At 34.3% G+C, this 25579-nt stretch overlaps 1 protein-coding gene across 1 annotated transcript; it reads right to left on the bottom strand.

Moving 5' to 3' along the window:
* Nucleotides 1-11903: 11903 nt before the first annotated feature.
* LOC127795510 (transcription factor bHLH162-like) lies at nucleotides 11904-16926 on the bottom strand. Its single transcript, XM_052327246.1, has 3 exons — nucleotides 16618-16926; nucleotides 12625-12963; nucleotides 11904-12225 (listed from the first exon to the last, which is right to left on the bottom strand). The coding sequence occupies exons 1-3, from the start codon at nucleotides 16717-16719 to the stop codon at nucleotides 12157-12159; spliced, it is 510 nt and encodes a 169-aa protein (XP_052183206.1). The 5' UTR covers nucleotides 16720-16926; the 3' UTR covers nucleotides 11904-12156.
* Nucleotides 16927-25579: the final 8653 nt, after the last annotated feature.

Genomic DNA, 25579 nt, shown 5'->3' with positions numbered 1-25579 from the left:
CATCAAACTTCTTCTTTCAGAGATTCTCCTAACAATCATCAGCATGACCCGCTGGACACAAAATATATTATTTTCAAACATCTCCTCCACGCGGGTCTTTCTCGATACCTGATCCAATATGAAAATCTTTTGATATTATTTTTAAATAATTTTAATTTTATTCTCGATTTTGTAAAATATAAAAAAGAAATTGATGAATCACGCTTATATTCTTGTTGTTTGAGTGATTTGCATTGTATTATTGTTCAGATACAATAATAAATTTATTTAATAAGAAACATTGTCGTCTTGCCCATCTCACTCTATAAGAAAATAAACAATCAGAGAGTACGGAAGAATTTTTATATAAATATTTCGATATTTAAGTCAAATATTGAATATACAAAAAATTATAGAGTAAAATTTCTATTGGCATCAAAGATGTATCTTTTTTTAGAATGATTGTGCTTATTTATAGAAGGGTATGAAATAATGTTTATATTTTAATATTCTGAAATTCTTTTAGAATCATAATTCTTTATGGATAATTGTCTATTCCTTTTGTAAAATTTTCAGAGAGATTTTCAATTGTTCAAATTATTTAATTTGCGTATTGTGTGGGACCCTCATCCCAAATTTTTAAGAAAATTCACACCGTTTAATTCAAAGAGTTATTTTGATCTTTCAAGCTTTTTTGCATTTTTAATGAATTTTTGTCAATAACACAACACATAAGGAATATCCGTAATTCAAAAATGTGTTTGGATGCATTTATGGTTTATTGTTTTTGTTCGAACACATAATTTAAAGGCATATTTAAATTCTTAGCTTGCGTTCTCTTTACTGTTTTCAAGTAATTTTTAGTTTTTAATTTTCTAAAATAATGAAAACGTGTTCTCTTTGTTATTTTTAAAAATACATTTTTGAAAACAAAAAAAAAATTATAAAAAAAACTCAAAACAACAAAAAGTTGTTTTAAGTATTTTTATCCAAAATAAACTCTAAACTCAAAACACATTTATTTATTTATTTATTCATATTTTATTATTGTAATGGAAAAAATATTATAAAATTCATTAACTTTAAATTGTATATATTTTTTTAATAATATATTAACATTAAATATTTATAATTTACTAAATAATCAAATTTATTGAAAAAAATATTATTAAAAAAATATTTTCAAAATGTCAAAAAGAACGTGTTTTCTAATTTTCTGTTTTGAAAAATAGTTTTTCAAAATGACAAAGAGAATACATTTTCAATTTTCTAAAAATAGACTACCAAAATAGAAAATTGAAAATGAATTTAAAACTCAAAACTAAAAATTAAAAAATAAAGAGAACGCAACCTTAGTTTTTTAAAATGCTTTTAGAGCTTCATTCTGTTTTAATTTTTAATTGGACAACTCATCGAGAGATATTTACAGATATTTTAAAACATAAGAGGTCTTTATGTGACTAAAAATAACCCAACTACTAGGAGTTCAAATACAATTTACCAAAACATAATGTTAATTTACTAACAATTCTGAACTCTCAATCCATAAATTAAGAGAGGGTTTGGCTTAGCATGTATCATTTGAGCGCTTATAAGGTCTAGAAAATCTATATAATAAAGGATAAGGGTTTTTGAATTGTCTCAATATAAATATGAGGGAGACTTTTTGAATAGTTGAGATGGGTTTTCTTTTATTATCAATGGCTGAGATCAATGATTTTTTCCCCTCAAATGCATCATATCCCATCCTTTCTTTTTGCCCAACGCACTTCTTCTCTGCCAAACCCACTCTCTGCTCGCCTCCCATTCTTTCTCTCTCTCTCTCTCTCAAAGCCCATGCATCTCTGCCCATGTCGCCTGCCACTGCCACCTCTGTCGCCCCCCGTCGTCGCCCCCCGCCAACCCTGCTCCATCCTATCCTTCCCCTTCGTCGTCTCCCTTGCCACCTACCGTCGTCGCCCCCACCCGGCAACTGTCATCGGCTCCCACCAACGTCGCTCCATCCCATTCTCATCCTCCCCATCTTTTTCTCTTTGTCCCTCTCTCTTTCAAAGCCACCCTCACAGTTGTCATCGCCCCTGTTGGGTGGTCGCCCCCACCCGGCCCCCCGCCAATGCCATTTCATCCCATCCTCCCCTTCTTCTTATTTCTCTCTATGTCCCTCTCTCTCTCTCTCTCTCTCATAGCCACCCGGCCAAACCCATCGTCGTCACCCCCTGCTAAACCCACCGTCGTCACCCCTCCCTATCTTTGGCAGCTACCATTTCCCTGGCACTGTCTTCTTTCTCCCCCTTTGACAAAAATACCCCCATCTCTCTTTCTCTCCATTGCATCTTTATCTTTCTGTGTGTGTGTATATATATATATATATATACATGCAGCCACTGCCCGCGTTGCTGGAGGAGAGGGGTGATGGGGGTGAGGGGTCGGGAAGCAGGGGGAGAGGAGTGGTCGAGGGTAGGGCATGGGCGGGGAGGGATGCCCTCTCCTCAACTGCGCGCGTCCAGAAAGTGCAACCTTCCCCTACCACTTTTTTTATTTTTTTATTTTATACTTTATTATTATTATTATTATTATTATTATTATTATTATTATTATTATTATTATTTATCTTACACTTATAATTTGTGTAAAAATATTTTTACACAAATATTTAAAGTTAGATAAAAAAAAAGTAAAAATATTTAAAGTTCCTTAATGGATAAAATAGAAAGTAAAAATATTTTTAAATAAAATTACCTTAATCGATATTTAAAGTTAAAAATATTACACTTATAATTTATGTCTACTTAAATATGCCTGTTAAAAATTAGTGTCTATTTAATTATCGCTTTTGTTAAATACAAATATTAATACAGATATTGATAATTGAACGAAAGCGATAATTATTGGCCTATTAATCCAAATATAATTATTTGTGTCTACTTACATATGTTTATTTACTTATTTTTGAAAAAAATTATTAAATTTTTTTTATGTATTAAGTGAAAAGAATTAAAAAAATATTAATTTTATGTCTCGAGTCCAAGTAATGATGCATAAATAAAAATTTATTTTCAATATTATTACAAAATATTATAGCTCAAAAAAATATTAATAAATAAATAAATAATACTCTACTTTGGTGAATTGATGTTGTGATATTATGACAATTAAATGCTTTTTAAAAATGTTTTTGTTGTATTTTGTTTAAAAAATAAAAATTAATTATATAAAAAAGATTTAAACTTACAAATGTTTATATAACAACTAAATGATGAATAATTTTACCATTATATCAACATATGTTTTATTTAAAATTTTGCCATCTAATGATTTTTTTTGAACATTTTATATTTTTGTACACATATATAACAATGGGCATGTAGGTAAGTTAATCAATTTCATGATTTAATTTATTTTTTTACTAGTATATACCTATGCCTAAAGGCACGGTGTAAATAATATTAATAGTGTGTGTGAGAATATGTATATGCCTGCATGTGTGTGTGTGTGTTCGCGACCATGAAGAGGGGAAACGGGCATCAACGGTGCGAGGTAGCCATCAACAGTAGCAAGCAGGGAGAGGGGTGGCAGGCGCCATGGTCGCGTGGGGCTTGTCGACCGCTATGGCCACTGGGAAGGGGGGAGAGGGGGTTGGTGGCCGATGGGTTCAAGGAATCGAGGTTCCCCGAACCCCCAAAGTCAAGGAACTTGGGTTCTCTAACTCACGGGGTTCGAGGAACTCGAGATTCTGGGAACCTCAGTTCCCCGAACCCCGTGAGTCGGGGAACCTAAGTTCCTCGAACCTAGCATTCGCCATGGGCGATCGCCAACTCCCCCCCCCCCCCCCCACGGTCGGCCATTAATGGCTACCACCAACGCCCCCCCGGCCATCAACGTTCCTCGAACCCAACGACCGTCATAAGCAACCGCCAACGCCCCCCTCCCCTGGTGCCTGTCAATGGCTACCACCAACCCCTCTTCACCCGTCGTTGATGGCCACCTCCCCCTACCGTTAATATTATTTTTGTCATGCCTTTAGGTACGGGTATACTTTAATTATTATATATTTTATTAAAGACTATGTGACATGTATAAGTCATGTTTTTCCCCACAAAACCCATAAGGTGATTACTATGTCAAATTTATAGTATCACAACTAAGATATAACAATATATATTTTCAATTTACACACGTCATGTACAAAGATTTTCTTATTCAATTATCCATTCCTGTTATTTTTAAAATATAATAATTACAATTTATATATAGTGCAAGAATACTTCAATCGCACTAGAGCAAGATAAACAATTGATGAATGTCTACTTGTGGAAATGGCTAGTGGGTGGCTTCATTACTCAAGAGAAAATGAAAGAGTTATTCGAGAAGACCCCGGTCTTTTGTTATTTAGTAGGGGTAGTTTAGAAGAATATTGTAGCAATTCAAGAAGGCGTAGTTCAAATAGAATATGGCTACCCAAGGTAAGGGTATCGGTTGGTGTAGGAAATATGTGAGACAAGGTAAGGGAAATTCTATTTGTAATCATACGTTTTGCTTTTCGCGACCAGTGTAAAGTAAAATATTAGATTTTACTATTTACAACCATATTTATTACTTTCTACAACCATTTCTATTCCAAACATACCCTCCAAACACCATCCTCCAAAAAAGACACCCCACGCACATCAAATCCTCTTCTTCTTCTTCTTGTTAGAATTATTTGTTGTTATTTGATGTATTATTATAATTATAACTTTTTAATGTACATTAAGTTATTTGTAATAATATTTTATTTTAGTATTTGTTGTTAGATTTTATTTAATTTAACTTTATTTAATTTATGACAAAATATCATAAATTTAATATAAATTTTAAAGAAATAAACATAATTTTATTACGATTTGCATTTAACTAAAAAAATTAAAATTAAAGCAACATTAATTCAAAAAAAATAAATATAATATTAATCCAAAGATTCGGAACACGATGATTTAGAATAATTTATATACATTTGAAATAATTTATATATAAAATTATTATATATATATATATGTATATAGTTATAATATATATGTATATTACCTATAATATATAATATATTATATACATTTGGGGAGAATCTTTGGATTAATATTAATGCAATTCTCCCAAATTCATAGTTTCGGGAAAAATAGTTTTTCCCGAACTCATGACTTCGAGAGAATTAATTTTTCCCGAATTCATGGATTCGGGGTGCTTATCGAACCTGAGATTCGGGGTTCCCCGAACACCCAGAACCCCGGGGTTCGGGGCATCCCCACCCCCCGAACCTTAGGGTTCGGGGGCATCTCCCAGCCCCGAACCTCGGGGTTCGGGGGTATCCCCAACCCTCAAACCTCGGGGTTCGGGGCATCCTCGAGCCCTCGAACGGTGGGGTTCGGGGCATCCCCAACCCCCGAACCCCGGGGTTTGGGCCATTCCTTAGCCCCCAAACCTTGGGGTTCGAAGGCATCCCCCAACCCCGAACCCCAGGGTTCGGGGCATCTCCCACCCCCTGAACCTTAGGGTTCGGGGGCATCTCCTAGCCCCGAACCTCGGGGTTCGGGGCATCCTCGAGCCCCCGAACTATGGGGTTCGGGGCATCCTCTGGCCCCCGAACCCCCGAACCCTAGGGTTCGGGGCCAACCCCAAACTGCGGGGTTCGGGGCATCCCCCAACCCCCGAACCCTGGGGTTCGGGCCATCCCCTAGCCCCCGAACCTCAATGTTCGGGGTTTCAAGGCGTATTTTTTATTTTTTAATTAATCTTATTTTTTTAACTCATCCATCGTGTATTTATATGTAAATTATGTGATTTAACTAGTGATAAATGTTGTAAATTGTGTTGTTTCTCGCTGGAATACGTAAATAATAGTGGATATCTTCCATCGCTGATAGTAACTGCTGATAGCAACTAGTAATTGGTTATGGCAAGGACAACTGGCCTACGCAATGTTTGGTGTTGAATAATATTGATTGTGCGATGTTTAGTTATAATTGTGGGTGAGTAAAATAGCTGTGGTAATCATGATCGAGAAAGTGAGTGAATGTGCTTGATGAGTAATGAAGGGTGGTTGAGCGTCAAAGATTTAAATGAAGGGCAAATATGAGTTTTCATCTCAGGGTATTTTAGGAATATTAAAATTAGGTTACGGAGAGCAAAAAGTATAGTTGCAAATAGAATTTCCCACAAGGTAATGCTAGGAGTCCCACTTTGTTGACAACTCTCAGTATAAATTACAAATTCACCCTTTACTTATCAACCTGAATGAAAACTCGCATAATAATCCTGCCTCTTTCACTCTCTCTCTATATAACCCAAATTTTTTCTCTTTCTCATTCTCTCTCTCTATTTCCACCAAAAAGTTGTGAATACTTACCCAATCGAAGATTTCTTTTTCTCTCTCTTTCTCTATCAAAAAGTTTTGAATACCTACCCAACCCAAGCCTTTTTTTCACACACACACACACTCTCTCTTTCTCATTCTTGCCCATGCATGGTTGTCCAAACCTCCATTGCGCAGTGCATGACCCTGCCAGCAGTGTGTAACCGACAGTCAATCTCGTGTCAGCATATTTTCTCTTTCTCCTTCGTTCTCACTCGTGGCCGTTCTCATTCGTCGCCGTTGGCGCTGTCGTTCCCATTCGCTATTGTTCTCTACCATTTCAAAATGAGATACAAAATATAAATATACACAAACTATATATATTATATAAAAGACTTATATATATATATATATACGCAAAAATATTCTTTAAATATAACTATAAACTAAAAATATATTATACAAAATTATCTAGATCAAATTAAACACATTTTGTAATTTTTAAAATTTTTGGCTTGTAACATGTTGAAACTTTTAAGAACATAGTTTGGCTTGCTATTTTTAAAAAATAATTTTGTAGTTTTTTCCTTATGTATAAATAATTATATATATTTTTATATGATTAATTTTTTATATTGCTAGAATTAAAAGGTTAAAAATTATATATAAAATTATACAAAATCATAATATCATATTTTACAAGAGTCAAAAATTGTATGTAAAATTATACAAAATCATAACATTATATTTTACAAAAATTAAAAATTATATGTAAAATTATACAAAACCATAGCATTATATTTCTGTTTAGTTTATATTTTTATTTAAAAAATATGTATATTTAACCAAAAATTATATACAAATACATTTTCAATAAATATACTATATATTTATATGTGTGTTAGTTTAATATTTTAAAAATTAAAAACAAAATGATTAGAGCTTCTGGTCGTTGAACAGATGAGAACGACAGCAACGAAGAACGACGGGGAACGACGGCAGCAAAATGATCAATGCTTTTGTAACATATGGAGGCGTCGATGGTGGTTGGAGATGGAAGTGTTAGTGAAGAGAGAGAGAGAGAAGACTCAGAGAGAGAGAGAAAACCTAGAAAGAGAGAAAGAGAGAGAATGAGATGGATGTGTCAATGGTGGCTGAAACGGCCATCAGAAAAGTTGATGGCGGTCAACTACTGTCTTGTTTTAGTACCGACGGGTGAGGTCAATGAGATGTTGTCTCACTTACACTCTCACTATTGGTGAAGGGCGGATCTGACGGTGGCCGACCTGGAGGAGGATGTCGTCTCACTTACACTATCTTGTTTTAGTAACTACCTGTCTCCCGGAGCCCCTGCCGGTGTAAAGGATCCGTGAGAAGATCATTATATGGATGATATCGAATAATAACACAAGCCAACACTAACACACAATCCATATTTAAACACTATAAAAAAATTGATCTTTTGCGGTAATTTTTTTTGCGGCGGTTTTGAAAACCGTTGTAAAATACGGTATTTCACGGTGATTTTTTTAACATTTTGAGCCGATTTTCAAAACTGCCGCTAAATTTATTAAAAAATTTAATTTTGCAACGGTTTTTAAAAAATCGTTGCTAAATTTAAAAATTAATTTAATAATTAAAAATTAAAATTAAATTTAGCGACGGTTTTTTGAAAACCGCTGCTAAATTTAGAAAATAATTAAATAATTACAAATAAAAATATTTTAACATTTGCGACGGTTACGAAAAATCGCCTCAAAATTCATTAAAAAATTTAATTTAGCGGCGGTTTTTTTGAAAACAGTCGCTAAATTTATAAAATAATTAAATAATTAAAAATAAAAATATTTTAACATTTGCGGCGGTTACGAAAAACCGCCGCAAAATTCATTAAAAAATTTAATTTAGGGGTGGTTTTTTGAAAATCGCCGCTAAATTTAAAAAATAATTTAATAATTAAAAATTAAAATTAAATAATATTTGCGACGGTTTCAAAAAACCACTGCTAAATTTAGAAAAAAAATTAAAAAATTTACAAATAAAAAAATTACCGTAAAATTTATTAAAAAATTTAATTTTAAGAAAATAAAAAAATAACAAAATTTTAATATATAATTTTTGTATAATTTTAAAAAGAAATTTTAAAAAATATATAAAATCTTCGTGTTATTTTTTAATCAATTAATTTATTTAAAAAATAATCAATTAATTTATTTTTATTTTATTCCATTACTCTTTTAAAAAATAATTAATTAATTTATTTTTTTCAATTTATAGTAAAGAATATAAATTATAATTCTAGAAAATAGTGGTTATATGTTAGTATATAATTTATATGAGTGAAGATTTACTAACAAGGCTTCGCAGCTCATCTGGTTTCACGTGCGCATGTGGTCAAGGGAGGTTTTGGGTTCGACTCTGGGGAAGGGGAGAAGGATGCTGAAAATATATTTCCAGCATCCGCCACGTGGCCAAGGGGGTGCCAGGCGCGCTTGTGCACGCAAGCCCACACTGGTGGGCGCGCACACGACTTGGCCGCGCGTGCAAGGTTTCATAAATTCAAATTTTTTTGAATTTCAAAATTTTTTGAATTTTTGCAACGGTTTTAAAATCACTGCTAAAATTTAATTTTTTTGAATTTTTGCGGTAGTTAAATTCAATATTTTAGAATTTTTTTGCGGCAAAAATATTTTCAAAATCGCCGCAAAAAAGTGATTTAGTGGCAGTTATTCTAGCAGTTACTGAAAACCGTCGCTAAATGTCAATTTTTTGTAGTGAAACCCAATCTTTTCATCACACAACATTTAATAACCATCCTTAAATAACCATTCGCAGTAAGAGCCCACTTGGGCTTACATAATACACTCCTATCTCAAGATCATAAAAACATTACCCTGACCAAGCATAACGACACCCAAGATCTAGATTCGGGAGAGCTCTGCATTTGTTATCATGGCACAATGATCGGGACTCAAACCTCGCTGAGCATACCCGCCACTCAGGTGAACCTCTTACCTGGAATGATGATCAAACAAAGGGTGAGTCACAAGACTCAACAAGTGAATACCAGAACAAGCCTAGTATAGCAGAAGATATAACCCTCAAATCGCCCGCACACTGCATGCAAAACAAGCATTAACTCACACACCCCATGCCCAAGACAAACACATGCATAGCATGAACCACAAGTTAAATGAAACCCGCATAAATAAACATGCACGTAATGGTCCTTGGGGCCCACATAAAAGACACCGGCACCTAAGTCCCTAACAAACCTGCCCCTGCTATAAACTGACAAGCATGAAACCATGAGCCAAATTTAACTAATATAACCTTAGGTCATTACTTCCACCTAAAAAGGTACGGTCCTCCCGTCCATGGTAATAACGCCAACCTCAGGTCGGTACTCCTGCTTGAAACGAAATGGTCCTCCCGTTCATGATAGGATCGGTACTTTCGTCCGAAAGAGATATCTCAAGTAATCATAATCACCGCGCGCATAGAACCATACAATGCAACAAATAAGAAATGTAATGACTTCTGCAGCATAAACGTGATGGCAAGGCCCCCATAAATCAAGCATCATGCTATGCTACGCTCACATAGGAATACACACATGCGAAATACTCTAAATGCATATGCTCACCTAGAGTACCCAAATTGGCTCTTAAGCCAACTGGGTCATGCCAATGCTCACACCCCCCATTGCACACAAAGCATGTCTCCCCAATAAATGCAACCCAACCCCGACACACACTGTCAACATCAATTGTAATTAAATAAATAATAATTTCACACAAAGACCCAAGATTTGCAACCAGCACATACATACACACATGCCCATTTGGAACCTAACCCCATCATGTGCAGCATCATTCTCAAGGAAATGGGGGAATACAAAGCCCCGTGTCAGTTAGTAAGAAATATTACACCAATAATAAAAAATGGTTGCCACGCATAGTTATACAATTAATACGTGGAACCGAATAACAAGAGAGAAAATAAAATATGAGTTAACAACGGCAAGGATTTGTAGAGGGATTCTAGCTAATAAAGGAAGAGTTAGGAACTTGCCTTTAAACGATCATTTCTAGCATTTCCTGCACTCTCGCTATGAAGTAAAATATTTTACATAAAATAATAAATTTACATCCCAAAATAACTAAATTTAATCGTGAAAAATGTATGATTTAAACACGCAATGCTCCCAATAATTATACCCACTTACCTAGCTATTTTAATCACAAAATAATCCCAAAATCTCCTTGTTTTCCCTCATTTTCCCAGCTGTCGCGCCCTATTTCTTCTTCCTCTTATTCCTTCCATTTCTTCTTCTGTTCACCGAGTCAAAGAAGGCCAAAATCAGCCTTTAAATTGGCAAAAACAGAATGCAAGGCGTGCAACCACGTGGCGGCCGCTGGGCCATGAGGGGAGGCCATTGCCTTAGGGCTAAAACGTTGTTTCGGCGCTCGCGTGCGCCCACGTGGATTTGCTCCATCGACCTGCCGCATACCCCCTCGCGTGCGCAACCGCCTGTGCTAGCCATCACCTTCAACAGTATAGTGCGCCAACTTAATTTGAAGAAGACCCTCGATCGTCTTTCCGAATTTGCACCAGCACCCCCATAATTTCTGAAAATCCCATTTACACCCCAAATTCCAATTTCTACTTATTACATTTATATCTCGAACATTTCCAAAAATTTACCATCTTAATTCCATCATTATTTTCATAAATATTCTCAAATAATTTAATTAATTATCTTAATTTCTTAATTTTTTTTAATTTTTTAAATATTTTATAATGACTTTAAATATTAAAATTAATAATTATTATTTAATTTTCAAATTTCAGAACGCTACAATGCGGTCTTCAACATTACCTGCCATCGGGGAGAGAGAGAGAGGGCGGTAGATCTGTAAAGAAGGTGGGCGGTACACAGAGAGAGTGAAAGAGAGAGAGTGCATGTGAGAGAGAAGAGAGAGAGAGGGGAGCAAAAGAATTATGCGGGCCTTCATTTGGACTAAAAAATAAAGGATGAATTTATAATTTACATTGAGAGTACAAAATTGTCAACAAAATGGGACGTCTAGAAATTTCCCGTGAGACGCAAGGTGGTCACAACAGAAACATGTGGTGCATGCATGCATGGTAAAAGGCGGTGACAGTGCAAGTGACCACGTCCGTACGTTGGCATGTTCTCCCTTTTCCCAATTTTTTCAAGCACGGATTTCAATCTGGGGCACAAGTCACCTTAATCAGGTCACCTTTCTAACTCGATTTCCCCATATTTTTGGGAATTTTATTTTGTTTTAACATTTATTTTGATTTTTGGGTCATTTTCTCAAAGTTTTTAAAAAAGAATTTAGCCAAATTTCTATGACCTTTTCATCAAAAGTCAAAATTCGTAACATATCACTTATGGGCCTTTTTTTTTTTTTTTAATTTTTTGCATGAGTTCATAAATCATTGAATTCACAAATGTTTTCTTTTGAGATTTTTCTTTTAGAATCATCTCTTTCACAATTATAGAAAGAGAATGAGAAAAGATCGAAGTTTTCTTTTATTTTCTATGCTTTTGAGAGTAAAATAACAGATAAAAATGTAGCTCGTATTTAGCAAACTTGAGCAACTAACTCCATAAATGGAGAAAAAAAGGGGGATTAACGAGCAACAGCTAGCCACATCAGCTCAGCCAACAAAACCAACCGTAAAGAGAAAAAAAAACTGATAAGAGACCTACACCAAAACCAACACAAAAGACTAAGGCCCCAACCATCAAACAACAAGGAAGCATAAATACAATATAATATTAACAAAAACAAGACTAAAAAGCATTGAAAAGGCTGAAGTTAAGACAAAATTTCTTGTAGTCTCCGGCGCACGCTTGAAGTTTCCACGCCTACTCTTGAGACCTTCACCTACAAAAATCACGAAAACCAGAGAACTATACGTGAGGAAGCTACAAAATTTGGAATATCAAATTTGAGAGTTGCACAACAGTCTCCGCTTCACTTGAGTTGGTGGTTTCTTGAAGAAAGGAAAAAGATTTTTTCATAACTTCAATTCGCACAACCTTTTAAACACAATAGAACAATCTTATATACTATTGCTATTAAATTTGTTCCAAAAACAAACACCAGCAGAATTGCAATTGCCAAGTGCCACCCCTTAAATGTGTGTCTCCTTGAATCTTCTTTTTCTTTTACATGTGCCATCCAATCTCATATATTCATTTTGAAGGCTTCTTTTGTATTAATTTTAAAGGATTATGGCATCTAAAAACTTAAGGGAAAGCTATAGAAGAATGCAGTAATCACCTTAGCATGAATAGTATGGAACACCTTGCCACCGAGGGTGGAAAAGCTAGCAGTTAAAACTTCAGCTCCTTCATCCTGGAGGACACGGATAACTTCATACAGCATCGAGTTCTTTTCCATTGTCTTCTTCAATCCACTTATCAAAACCACTTTTAAACAAGAACCCAAATCATTTACTTCTACCATGGGTAGTTCGTGGCTCATCCACATTGTATGACTCTCTCCATCCTTGCCCATTGCTACAGCCTTCTTCCTTGCTGCCAATCTATCGGTTTTTTCTTTCAATTGCTTAATGTATGTGGTAACTTGGTCAATCTGATCTGGTAGTGATAACAATTCCTGGAAAATTTTGTTTGACTCCATGTGATAATGTTGTTTTGTTTAACTTGGAATTTGAAATGTCTTGGAAACACAAGGGACACGAGAAAACTTGTAGACCATTATTGTTTCCATAAACTCAATTAGAAGATGATATCATGTGTAGACATCACTTCAAATTATGGCTATGAATGAATGTATAAATTGAAAGTAAGTTCTATGCAAACTAGAAGTTATAAAATTTGTTAACGTTAATCATATAAATTGATCGTGCAATTATAATTCAAATTGTTCATAAACTTGCAATTATTTAGTCCCCACCAAAAAAGTAGAAAAAAAATTAACTATTTGGATGTGAAATAAATATGATTTTGTTCCTTGATTCTTATATGAAAAAAGAATATATCATGATTAATATGTTATTCTTTTAGACTAAAAAGAGAACTTTAGCTCCATGTCTTGTCCCAGTACACATGATTAAAATGGGATAGCTGAATGTGGATAGAAAAATAAGAAAAAAAATAGGTTAGCTGAGCGAAAATTTGTCACTATATACAATGTGCTTGGACTTTTCTTCTCGAATGTTCAATGCCACTATCTTTTGGGAAGAAGTTACCAAGATCATAGCTTCTTTATCTAACAGACCAACAACCCATTCTTTGATGATTCACTTACTATCCGATATTGCGTAGATTCTTTAGAAGGATACTTGGAAGATGTAGTCAAACAAATGGCTCTTCGTAGATTCTTGAGAATGAATGATCTTCATGTTGCATTTGAATTTCAGATTTATTGTAGGAGGAGCTAAAAATTAAGGTCATATCCCTTATGTTCATAGAGGGGCTAATGGAATCCTCGTGGAGGTGACAAAATCTAATTTGAGTTAATCTCATATTTTGTGCCTTCAATCAATAGTGAAAGAAATCAAAAGTTTGGCAAGTTTATGAGAATATGTTGGACAACAAGTATGCTTTCGCAACCAGTTTGAATTCAATTAGGAAAGCTAGAGAAATGTGGAGCAGACCTCCTTTGGAAGTCATTAAGGTTAATATAAATGCAAATTTGATTGATTTATAGTTTAAAGAGCTATTATTGCTAGAGATCATCATTGAATGATTCTAAGTGCAAAAACTATGGTGGTTGAGGCTAGTACTTTACATATGGCAGAGGCTTTAGTTTTAAGAGACTTGTCTTGGTGGGCGATGGAACAACGTTGGAGTGAGGTAATTTTTGAATCAAATGCTCTATAAGTAGTGGAAGCATCAATAAACAATGCATGGTTATGCCATGGTGTTTAGTGACAATTGTCAATGATATCTATATCTTCATTGTAGAAATAATGCTTGATGCTTTGTTCATGTTCATTGACAAAGCAACAAAGTACGTAGTGCATGAATTGGCAACATGAACTTGAAGGATGAAGGAATAATGCTACCTTCGAGGTGACTATATTCCAGAATGAATTAAAATTTCTTTAGTCATTGATAAGGTTTTAGCATAGTAGCACAGTTTTGTGACAGTGTTGCCATTAGTCAGAGGGCCATAGCCTAGTAGGATTTAGAGTTTGGGGAAAAAGGGATAGAAGAGGAGGGTAGTAAGAGAGCCCTAACTTGGTAGGGAGCACAAAAAGGCAATGCATGGATATGGATGAGTTCCAACAAGGGCGCACATCACTTTATTAGGGAAAGAATGAGAAAGGAGAAGAATAGTCGGAGAGCCCCAACCTGATAGGGAGCGCAAGAACAAAATGCAATGATGTGGATGATGAGTTCCAACAAGAGGAACAACAATGTTGTACATGATATTTTGGGCCTGAGTCAAAATGTAAAAATAGGCCCCCGAATCATAATATATATTTAAATTTTATTTTTTTATAATAAAATATAAAAATAATAAATAAATATAAAATATTCATACCTTATCAAATAATAAAATAAAAAAAAATTAAATAATTAATTAAAAACTACTATCCTTGTAAGACAGAAATATCAATCAAATTTATATAATCAAGTTATTTGAGTATTTTTTTCTCGATAGACAATGTAACTAGTTCATTTAATCTATATTGTGATATAATTAAGTAGAGATAACTCTTGATTAACTTCAATTTGAAAAAATTTATTTATGCAGATACAACTGTAACTAGTATAATCAGCAAAATTTCTATAAACAACACAAGCATTTAAGAAATATATGAGAATATATAATAACAAAACATAAATTCTCAGCATATATATTACTTTACATATTGCTCTATGTATTCCCAAAGTTCTTGAATTTTTTCATCAATCTCAACGTGGAATTTACTCTCAATTCTTACTATTGGTGAATAATTTGTTTTTCTTTTTTGAACCAATGAATGTATAAAATCCTAGTTATCCATAACTCATTACGAGAGCTTCTAATCTACTAAAACATATATATATATATATATATATATTCTCTAAAAAAAATAAAAATCAATGATTTAGTGAGTTGTTCTTTGTGAGAGAGAGAGAAGGAAGGGCTAAGAGAGTTTGCCAGAGGATGTCTGATTGGGGGGGGGGGGGGGGAGAGATTTATGTAGGGGTAAAATAGTAAAATTTCTCTCAAATTTATGGGCCCATAAATTGGCATCAATTATAGACCCTGCGACAATAGGCTCTTGGATTACTCTATAGATCCGGGCGTGGGGAACAAGAAGAGATCTCTATGGGGGCTGGATTTACGTTACCAGAGAGGGCCGTTGGTGGCAACAACATTATTCTATATGTCCATAGGCTTAGAAAGTGTATAAACAGGAGAAGAATGTTCCTATAATTAATATATAAAATCAATACAAAGTCACTCTTTCCTTTCATATTTTCTTCTTCACTTTCGAAATACTACTTCAATGGATTAATAGAAGAGATAGAAAGCTAAGAGTACCCCAGAAAGTAACTTTGAGAGATTCGTTTTTCATCCATCGTTCTTAAATTAGGTTAACTGGTTTCAAAGATACATATTCATCTCCTACAGTCGAGTCAAAAGCGGAAGAGAAAATTAATAAAACAGTACTGCACAATCGAAGAGAAGACCTAAATGCGATAGATTTTATCACGAAGAATGCTAAGAAATGAGTGTCAGCCTGGAGTTTTTTTTTTTTCTGTACGCCCAGTACTATATATATACGCACGCAGAAGCTTTCAGCCATTAGCGATGCAGTCTTATTTTCTTGAATCATTGAGAATTGGTTTTTGTCTTTTCCCGTAAGTAGTTTCCCGTAGCTTGATCATTTTTTTTTTTCTGTTGTCTTGTATGAGAGGAGCAATAGACCTTTGCATACAGACGAGTTCAAAGAAATCACATCCTTATTAGTCTTTGCACACAGGAACAGGCTTCTAAATGAATTTGTAAATATTGTAATACACACACACACAAACATACACATAGATATAAACATTCTTGTTTCTTCGCTTTTCATTTTTTTCAGAAGTAAGATTATGGCACTCTAAACCTAATAAGAGATTAACTGAAGTTCGTGAGTCTTAAATTCGAGACCTAAAACTCAGCCAACACTATTATGTATTACTAAATTACAACTCTGATGATTTGTTCACAAGTCAGCTGAATCTTTTTGTTCAACCGAAGGACATCAATTTTTGCATGAGAGAGGGGGGGGGGGGGGGGGGGGGGGGGGGGGTTGTAGGTACGTACCTTAGAGGGCTTGAAATGGTGGGGAGGGATGAGAGAAGTGAGCTTGAAGCACAGGTCTTTCATGTGGATTCTGCGGTTCCTCTCCACAGTCTTGCGATCCATCTTTTCTCGATCAGAACTAGTAGTACTGACCGCGCGCCTTCTTCTTCACTCCTAGATCGCTAATCCTATGTATTAACACGTACCATACGTACATACAGAATGAATGAGAAGAGTATATATATATATATATATGTCTGCAGATGATGACTATCTAGTTCTCACGACAAATAGTGCTCATTAAGAAAGACGCGGGGAATAATTCCTAGAGAGAGAGAGAGAGAGAGCGAAGATTCCTCTCCATTTGTTCCCAACCCTATTTATAGATGAACGTGAGGGATCCAGAGAGAGAGAGGGTCCCAATATGAAAAGGAACATATGAAAGACATGGGAAGCTCCAGATATTCACCTAATTAACAAGAAAAAGAAATCAAAGAAAAGATAAGAGATGGGAATTCTCGTTTCGTCAACCTTGTAGCTGGGTCTCGATCAGAATGAACACAAAATCCGTGTCATTGAACTCTCCCAATGACTGAGTGGACGGATCGATTAACCAAACTTTGAATAAATATTACATTTACATCCCCTTTTGCTGTTTCCAGTTTCCCTTCCCTTCCCCTTCCTTTCCTTCCTGGGTAAGCGAAAATAAAATCTCCAACTTTGTTGTCACTTTGTATATATATCTGGGTCTTCACGTACGAGTTTTGCTGTTTTAAGTTCCCCACTTCCGAAATCCAAAATATACTGGACAGAAATATTGGAATGTACTCTCTCTCTCTCTCTCTCTCTCTGGGGGCGGGGGGCATTTGGTCACATTCTAAAAGGTATTTCAATCAATTGTTTTTTAATGACCAGTTTTATTTATTTTTTTCTTTTTGCTATCATTAAGACTAAGAATTACGTGAACTAAAGATATTTTAAAATTTTTGTAATTTTTGGTTTTAAAGAAAATATGAAACTCTTCAAAACCTACAACCAAATAACCCTATTGTCCATTTGTTTAAACTTTTATCTTGATTTTTACCATTTATATATTTTATTGAGTATTTGTTTTATATGAAAAATAATTATAAATATTAACATTGAGTATTGATATGTTGTCCAACGTGAACGTGAACTAACAAGGTGTGAATGTGGGGTGGGGGTTGGAGCCCGCTGTCAAGTCTATGTTTGCTATTTTCGGTTGTCCCACAATATAATATCTTTATACTAAAAATAATGAAAAAGTCTATATTCAATTCATACTTATTATGTAGTGTTTGATCAATTCTTTCATCACCAGCTCTTTTTTTTTTCTCACAACTTTCATGACAAAAAGATAAAAACAAGGTTTAGTCACACACACATATATATTTATATATATATATATATAAGAAAGTGATAAATGAGGTTATAAAGAACCGTCATGCTTAAGGCTATTAGCTTGGGATCTATGTTACTCTAAAAATTTATGTGCCCTTTATTTTAATCAACCTTTGATTTTTTGTTAAAAAAAAAAATTTGGAATTTATTTTTGAAGTCAAAAAGACTTTTATCTTCCTAGTAATGTTTCGAAGCTAAATCAAACCGAACTAATTAAAATCAATTTTGAAGCTAAATCAAACCGAACTAATTAAAATCAATTCTATCTGGAAAATAATTTTAAATTTGTTATTTATTAAAACATTAGAAAGTCGGAGAAATCGCGTAAAGGTGCGTTGGTGAGGTGAAATGAGCTCTTGGCAACTTAAATTTCAATTAAACGTTAATTCCAACGAGCATGGGCGGATTACTCATTACCGGGCTGACCGTTGACCGTCTGACGCAGCCACGCTTTCACCGGCCACTATTGCGAGTCACAAGCAAGGTTCAAAATTGGAGGTTACCCCAACTTGAAGGGTGACGCAAGGGGGGGATGCAACGCTTCAGTGCCCCTCACTGCTACAACAATTTTTGGCGTCATGACATTTAAGGGCTGCGGAAGAATATGGGAATGAATGAATGCATGCAATAACAGAGACTAAGGTGTGAAAACGAAAAAAATTAAAGAGAGTGGTGTAAATATAAAAGCGACAACACTCAACGCAACAAAGATTATGGTGTAAAAAACAAAATCAAATACTGGAAATTGCAAAAAGGCAAAAGTCAAAAGCACTCTGAAGGCATACGACGAGCATTGGGATCGTGTGATGGATTCTGCATCTTCAGTCAATATTTCTATTCTATTTTTTATTATATTATAAATAATTTATTTTTTATTTTATTTTTATTTTAAAAATTATGTATCTTCCAACCACACTGCTTATTCATCTTTTTATTTTATTCTCTATTTTATTTATTTAATTATTTTAATAAACTTCAATTTTATTTATTTTATCTTATCTATAATTTTCATACATATGCAAAATTAATAATCAAATACAAAAATTAATAATTAAATACACACATACACAAAATTAACAATTAAATATGCAAATCAATAACCAAATACACAATTTCAATCATCCAATACTCTCGATCGTCGTTTTGCTCACAACCGTTGATGCTTCTCATCGTCGCCGTCATTGGTCATCGCCGCTGCTCCTCGTTGTCAGCCGTCTTCTCCCATTTCAAAATTTGCATTCGCCACCATTGGGACAAGACATATATGGAGCAACTTGAAGCTCAACAATTGTAGCGAGCAATTTGAAGCTCAATGCATATTTGGCGAGGGACAAGACATATAAGGAGCATCGTTGGAGTGGGTGTAACGACCGTTTAATGGGTCTTAGATAATAATTATATTTTTGGTGTAATGCATTTCATGTGGGCTTTAATTGTCAGATGCCAAGAATAATCTATGAGTGATTAAGAGGTTAAATGGTGCAAAATATTTTCTTGTGGTTAAGAGGTAATTAATTAAAAATAATATTTTTGGAGAAAATTTACTTGAAAGTAAATTAATGTGTGTGTGTAATATTTAAGGCATAAATGGTGTTATATAGTAGGCTTGGGCCAAGTGTTTAAATCCCAATGAAAGTGGTGGGTTAAATAATTCCATGGGTCTAATATGAAATGGGCTTTTGAATGGGCTTGGGCCTTAAGTAAAAGTGGGTCTTGGCAAAGGAATTATATATGTATATTGTGTGTATAATTATTGATTAAAGAAAAGGGATAAGAAAATGAAAATGAAGCCAAAAGACCAAAAGGAGTTTAATAAAGTAAGTGTTGTGTGTGTGTGTGTGTGTGTGTGTGTGTGTGTGAGTGTAAGGGGCAAATGTGGAAAAAGGGGACAAGGTTGGTAGGTTAGGTGGCTGGCGAGAGGGGCATGCCATGCCCTCTTGCTTCTTCTCCAATTCTCATTTTTCTTCTTCTCTCTCTCTTTTCCTTGGTTTTCTCGGCAACCCTTTTCCCCTTCTTTTTCATCATTTTCTTTTTTTTTTCTTCATCCATTGTCCTCTTCTCTTGGTGAAGAATCAAGCTTCAAGTGGTGGGTTTTCAACCTTGGGCAAATTATTCATCTTCTTGGTCTCTCCATTTAAAGGAAAGCATCCATCTTCATTTCTCCTATCTTTTAATGCAAGATTATATCCTTATGTTTAATCAAAGTTCATATTTCCCATACCTTCAATGGTGTTTTTGAAAGCTTGAGTTGATGAGTTATTCTTTATGTTTTCCTAAAATTCGTGGGTCTCCTTCAATGTCTTCATTGAGTATTGCTTTTGGTCTCTATAGGGCTTGTTTTCCCCATCTTTTCTTCAAGGAATGGAAATTTGGGGCTTAGGGGATTAGCCATGGGTGATTTGGGGTGATTTGTGTCCATTTCGTGCATTTTGGGTTACGTCGAGTCGACTTGTAGTGGGTTAAGTCGACTTGGCTAAAGCCAGTTTTTTTGGTTGTTTCTCTTTGCTCTCAACCAAGTCAACTCGTTCAAGAGGCCAAGTTGACTTGGCCTAAGTCAACTTGGTTTCTGGAAAGTTGATTTGACCTAAGTTGACTTAGACTCCCCTCAAGCCAAGTCGACTTGGTTTTTGGCAAGTCAACTTGGCAGCTCTTGACAGCACTGCGCATGTTACACTGTTTTGGTCATAACTTTTGATGTAGAAGTATAAATTGAGATCTGTTTTTTAGTTATAACCCTAACTAGATAAGCTTCAATTCGGTATATTACGGAAAAAATTTGGATAAGATTTGACCCTGTTAGTGTCTTGTCAACATGTCTCGATTATTGTAATAGGATGTTAAATTCTTGAATAACCCTTATGTGGATGTGAATGAAGTCATGTGCATGATCATGATGCAATGTGGCCTAAAATCCTAGTGGGTGAGTGTAGGCATGTTATTGTGAAGTTGTGAAGATGCTTGAATATGTATGCATATGTATATATATATATATTGTCTTAACGCACTTATTATTTTGCGTGAAAGAAAGTAAGTGGATATCCCCAAGGCATGCCATGACAAAAAGGGTAGTTTGTCTGCAAAGAAAGAAATGTCAAAAAGGGCGGTTCATTCGCAAGAAAAAAAGAGGGATATTCTACCAAGGTGGCTCGTTCGCATTTTTTTTTTTTTTTTTGTTGCATGATTATCATGTATTTTCTTATGTTATAAGTTATGGTAATAAAGTGCATTACACCATGGTATCAAGTGTATGAATGTTATCTTCCATGGTGAAGTTTGTGAATTGTTAATAAGTAAAGAAATCATGATATATCAAAGCATTATTTAATGAAGAAGGCATGATCAAAAGTGACTCTATATGTCAGATAGTGGTTCTTCTCTTGACTCTTATATTATGCATGTCTTCATATAGCGATCGTATCATTATTTCCTTTTGCTATTCATATGCTTGTTGAGCCTTATGGCTCACTTGTTACTTGTTGTCATTTCAGGTAAGGGAAAATTTGTAGCAGAAGGGGAGTCTAGTAGGGCTCGAAGTTGAGTTTAGGCGTATACAGAGATCTCTCCCGACCTAAAGATTTTGGGATTTGTGTGGAGGGCCGATGTCGAAGTTTATTTCTTTTTGTATGTTATTGGTGCCTTTTATTTATTTTGAGAAGTGTATGGCTTCTAAAGCCTTAAGAAATTATGTAAGAATTATTATTGCTCCTATTAGAAGTGAGCCCATTTATTATATGAATTTTTTGTTATATTTGTTTCTATATCCCATTTGGAAGGACCTTCTTTCAAATGTTCCTATGCTAACGGACATATCCGGAAGCATGCCCTGACAATGGGTTTTCAGCAATTGGCTCTCCATATTTTGACTTAGCGAGCAATTTATACTCTTGTTGGAGATGGCCTTAGAATTAACCCCATTTATATAATGAGATATTAATAATTATATGTACATTAAAATAACAACATTTAATAAAATTATTTATAATTACTAAAATTATTTTTTTAATATAATAAGAAAATTGAATTTATGGGTTAATAGACCAATCACCACTCAATTTGTAAGTTGCTTACCTATCGCTTACATAGTCTCCTGGACCAAGATTGTCTTGGCACTTCTTGGGCTCGGCACATTTCAAATGCTTTTACGAGAAAAAAAGAAGGCGAGATTTTGTCCCCTAGTAGGTCCTTTGACGCCCAATTTAGTCACTACTTGATAATGACGCAACAATGATGTAATTAGAGCATAATAAATAACATATCTTACTTGTTGAGCATTGTGTTTTATATAGATATCCCATGTTGTAAGAGTGGTCCAGATAGGGCCACATGGTTAATAAGGATGAAATTTGTTGGATGGGCCTAAAGGGCTAATTATGGGCCTTACTTGGGCTTGGAAAAGATGATAAAGGACCAGGAGGTAGAGTAAGTATTTGTTGGGTCCTTTTCTGTCCTTGGCCTAACTTTTGGGTTTTGGGTCATGTTGTCATTGTTATCCATCGTCACTTGTTCTCCACTCCATGTTCTAAGTGATTTGAATTAGATTAGGGAGTAGTAGAAAAGGTTTCTTGCCTTGATTGAGGTTAAAACTATCTAACATAGATAGGGGATCGTTAAACTTCTGCCTATTCCTCATCAACACTTATTGTTAGATGGGCTATCAGCTTGTGTTTTAATTAGGCGGGCAAGGATCTTTCCAGCCCTTTTTCTATAGGAGACACAAATGAGGAGGTGCCACCTCAACACTATCAGGGGAAGAGATGCCTATTTGCCTTCCCTCAGGGCTTACATGTACGGGGTGACCCTATACTATCCTTACTTTCCATCTTGCTCTCTAGTCTCCTAAAGTTCAAAGATCTCGGTCTTCTTTCTTAGCTTCATCTTCCTTAAGAAGTTAGGTATGTCTTATTCTTCTAAGCCTATAAATATATGTTGAGAAATTTGTATTTTAATTTATGGAGGAAATAATCTTAGAAAATATATTTTCAATAAATTTAATTTATTAATGATTTCCAAAACATTTTATATACTTTGAGATCTTCAACAAAATATGATTTTATTTTAATCAAGCTTGATGTAAAATGTTTGAGAAAGTTTTTTAAATATCAGCTAAGTATAAAAGTCATTTGTTCAAACAATTATGTGTATTTTTTAAAACTTTTGAAGGCAAAGTATTTAAATAATCTTTTAAACCTTCTAAACTTGTTTTCAATCTAAAAATAAGTTTTCTAGTAAATCGAGTATTGCTTTCAAAACAGTCGAATATGTTTTCATATTAATCTAGTATTGATATGTTTCAATCGAGTATTATAAAAACCTACTCAAGTATGTTCTTATAAAACTATGTTTCTTAAAGCTATAATTGAGTATGGTATTTCTATAATCGAGTGTGGATTTTTCTCCACTCGAGTAAGCTTTTGGAAAAATCAAGTATCTCTATAGCTATTGAGATCTGAATATATTTTTAGTCGAGTATTATTCAAATTAATCGATTATGTGATTTAGCAAAATCTATTTTCAATTGACTATCAAATCTTCTTACTCGAGTATTTTATGTAAACTTTCAGTTTTTCTAAAATCAATCGAGTACGGATTATTTTTAATCGAGTATCTTTTTGGGTATCAAAATTCCAAACATCTCCTTAGTCGAGTATATCCTTCTCATCAATTGACTAAAGCATTTTGTAACGACCCGTTAGTGGGTCTAGATTATTTTGGTATTATTTTAATGTGCGTTATGTTTTGATATTATATGATTTAGATGTTTGAGCCATTTAATGTGTTGTGAAAAATTCAAGATGAATTAGATTTATGTGCGTGGGGAAGTTAATGAAAATTGTTGAAAATTTTGATATAAAGAAGAATTGTGGAATAGACAAAGTGCAAGAAAGTGGAAGAGTTAAAGTATGATTGTATATGAGTGGAAAGGTTGAATGAATTAGATTGGAAGAGTTAAAATTCAAGGATTGAGGAAAGTCAAAATGTGTGGGCTTTGCTTTGAAAGCTTGTCGGGTGTGTGTGTGAGATTATATATATGTTTTATATTTGTTTAAATGAATTAATAAGGGGATATGTGTGGCATTTCTTCAATTATATAAGGGCAAAGTGGAGAACATATATATATAGCCTTAGTGTGAGTAAGTCACCACTCTTTTCTCTTCTCCTCTTGTCTTCTTTTTCCTTGCTTCGTCTTCTTCTCCTTATTTTGTTGCTCAAGAAAGTTAGAGTTGTTGTCCTAGAAGATTGCTCATTGGGGTTAGTTGTCTAAAATCGACTTAAGGCAAGTTCCTCTATTTTTATTTCTCATATGATGCAAGTTTGTTGTAAGTTCATTTCCCATGGCAAGTTTTTCCATCTTTGTATTCTTGTGAGTTTTCTTTCCTCTTTTTGTTTCAAATGCAAATTCCTATATCTTTCTTTGTTGTTTGGTTGCAAGATCTTTAATTTTTCTTTCATTTCAGAAAGTTATTCTTTCCATTTCGGTATTGCTATTACTAAAGCTCTATTTTCCTGAATTGACCTTGTTGTGTTCTTTTGCATATAACTTTATGTGCATATATCCAAAATGAGATCCTCTTTTGACTTCATGGGATTAATTTTGATATATGGCTTGAATTATTTGGCTTCGAATTGAAATTGTAGAGACCTTGTTAAACTTTGCTAGAAATTCCATAATTTATTGTAGCACTCATTATGTCTTGCTTCAACTTTTGGGGTATAACTCTCTGTGGTTGTATCCAATTTGTAAACTGTTTGTTGGTCTGTAAACTATATGTCATGGGCTTCATTTTGGTACATGACTTGAAATTTTTGGTTATGAATTAAGCCTGAAGCATCCTCGTTAACTTCAGTCTAAAATCTAAAACTTTGCTTAATTAATCTTTTTTGGTGTTGTCTATTCCACCTATGATTGAGATGATGTATTTCTTATTAGGGCGTAGATCATATAAAGGATTTGGTGTGCTTTGCATGTGCGTATTGGGTGTTTTCATCTTGATTCCACCTGTAATACTCCACTTTCTTGAGCGTGTTATAACTTAGGACAATTATGAGATAATAAATTTTTTTTTTCTATTTAAAACTATGACTAAACCATATCATTTCTCATATCCATCCCAAAATTTTCATACATCTATCTTGACAGAGAATTATCATAAACATTAAATAAGGAAGTTAGAATTCAACCTAACATTTTAACATTAATCATAAATCAATTCTTACATCCTCACTAACCATAATTAAAGTTATACATTATCATTTCTCAAAACGTTCAGAATTCAAAGTAGTAAAACTTAAATACATAGGCTACATAACATACATTCAACTCATGAGGAGCATCTTAGAGTTGTCTTACAGAGACTCAGGAAGAAGCAGTTTTATGTTAAACTCAGTAAGTGTGATTTCTCGCAATCACATATGGGATTTTTGGGACATGTGGACTCAGGAAAGGGTATCTTTGTTGACCTAGAAAAGATTAAGGCAGTGATAGATTGGCCTAGGCCCACGACAATGACGGAGATTTGTGGTTTCCTTGGATTAGATGGATACTACCAGCGTTTTATTAAGG

This window comes from Diospyros lotus, chromosome 2, assembly GCF_014633365.1.
Source record: "Diospyros lotus cultivar Yz01 chromosome 2, ASM1463336v1, whole genome shotgun sequence".
Classification (NCBI taxonomy): Eukaryota; Viridiplantae; Streptophyta; class Magnoliopsida; order Ericales; family Ebenaceae; genus Diospyros; species Diospyros lotus.
Note: the sequence above shows the minus strand (reverse complement) of the source record. Positions and strands in the feature narration are given on the sequence as shown.

Coding starts and splice junctions, on each gene's coding strand:
- LOC127795510 (XM_052327246.1), bottom strand. CDS start 16,719: ATGGATCGCAAGACTGTGGAGAGGAACCGCAGAATCCACATGAAAGAC. Junction 12,964..16,617: donor ACCATTTCAAGCCCTCTAAG/GTACGTACCTAC, acceptor AAAATTTTCCAG/GAATTGTTATCACTACCAGA. Junction 12,226..12,624: donor TCCATACTATTCATGCTAAG/GTGATTACTGCA, acceptor TGATTTTTGTAG/GTGAAGGTCTCAAGAGTAGG.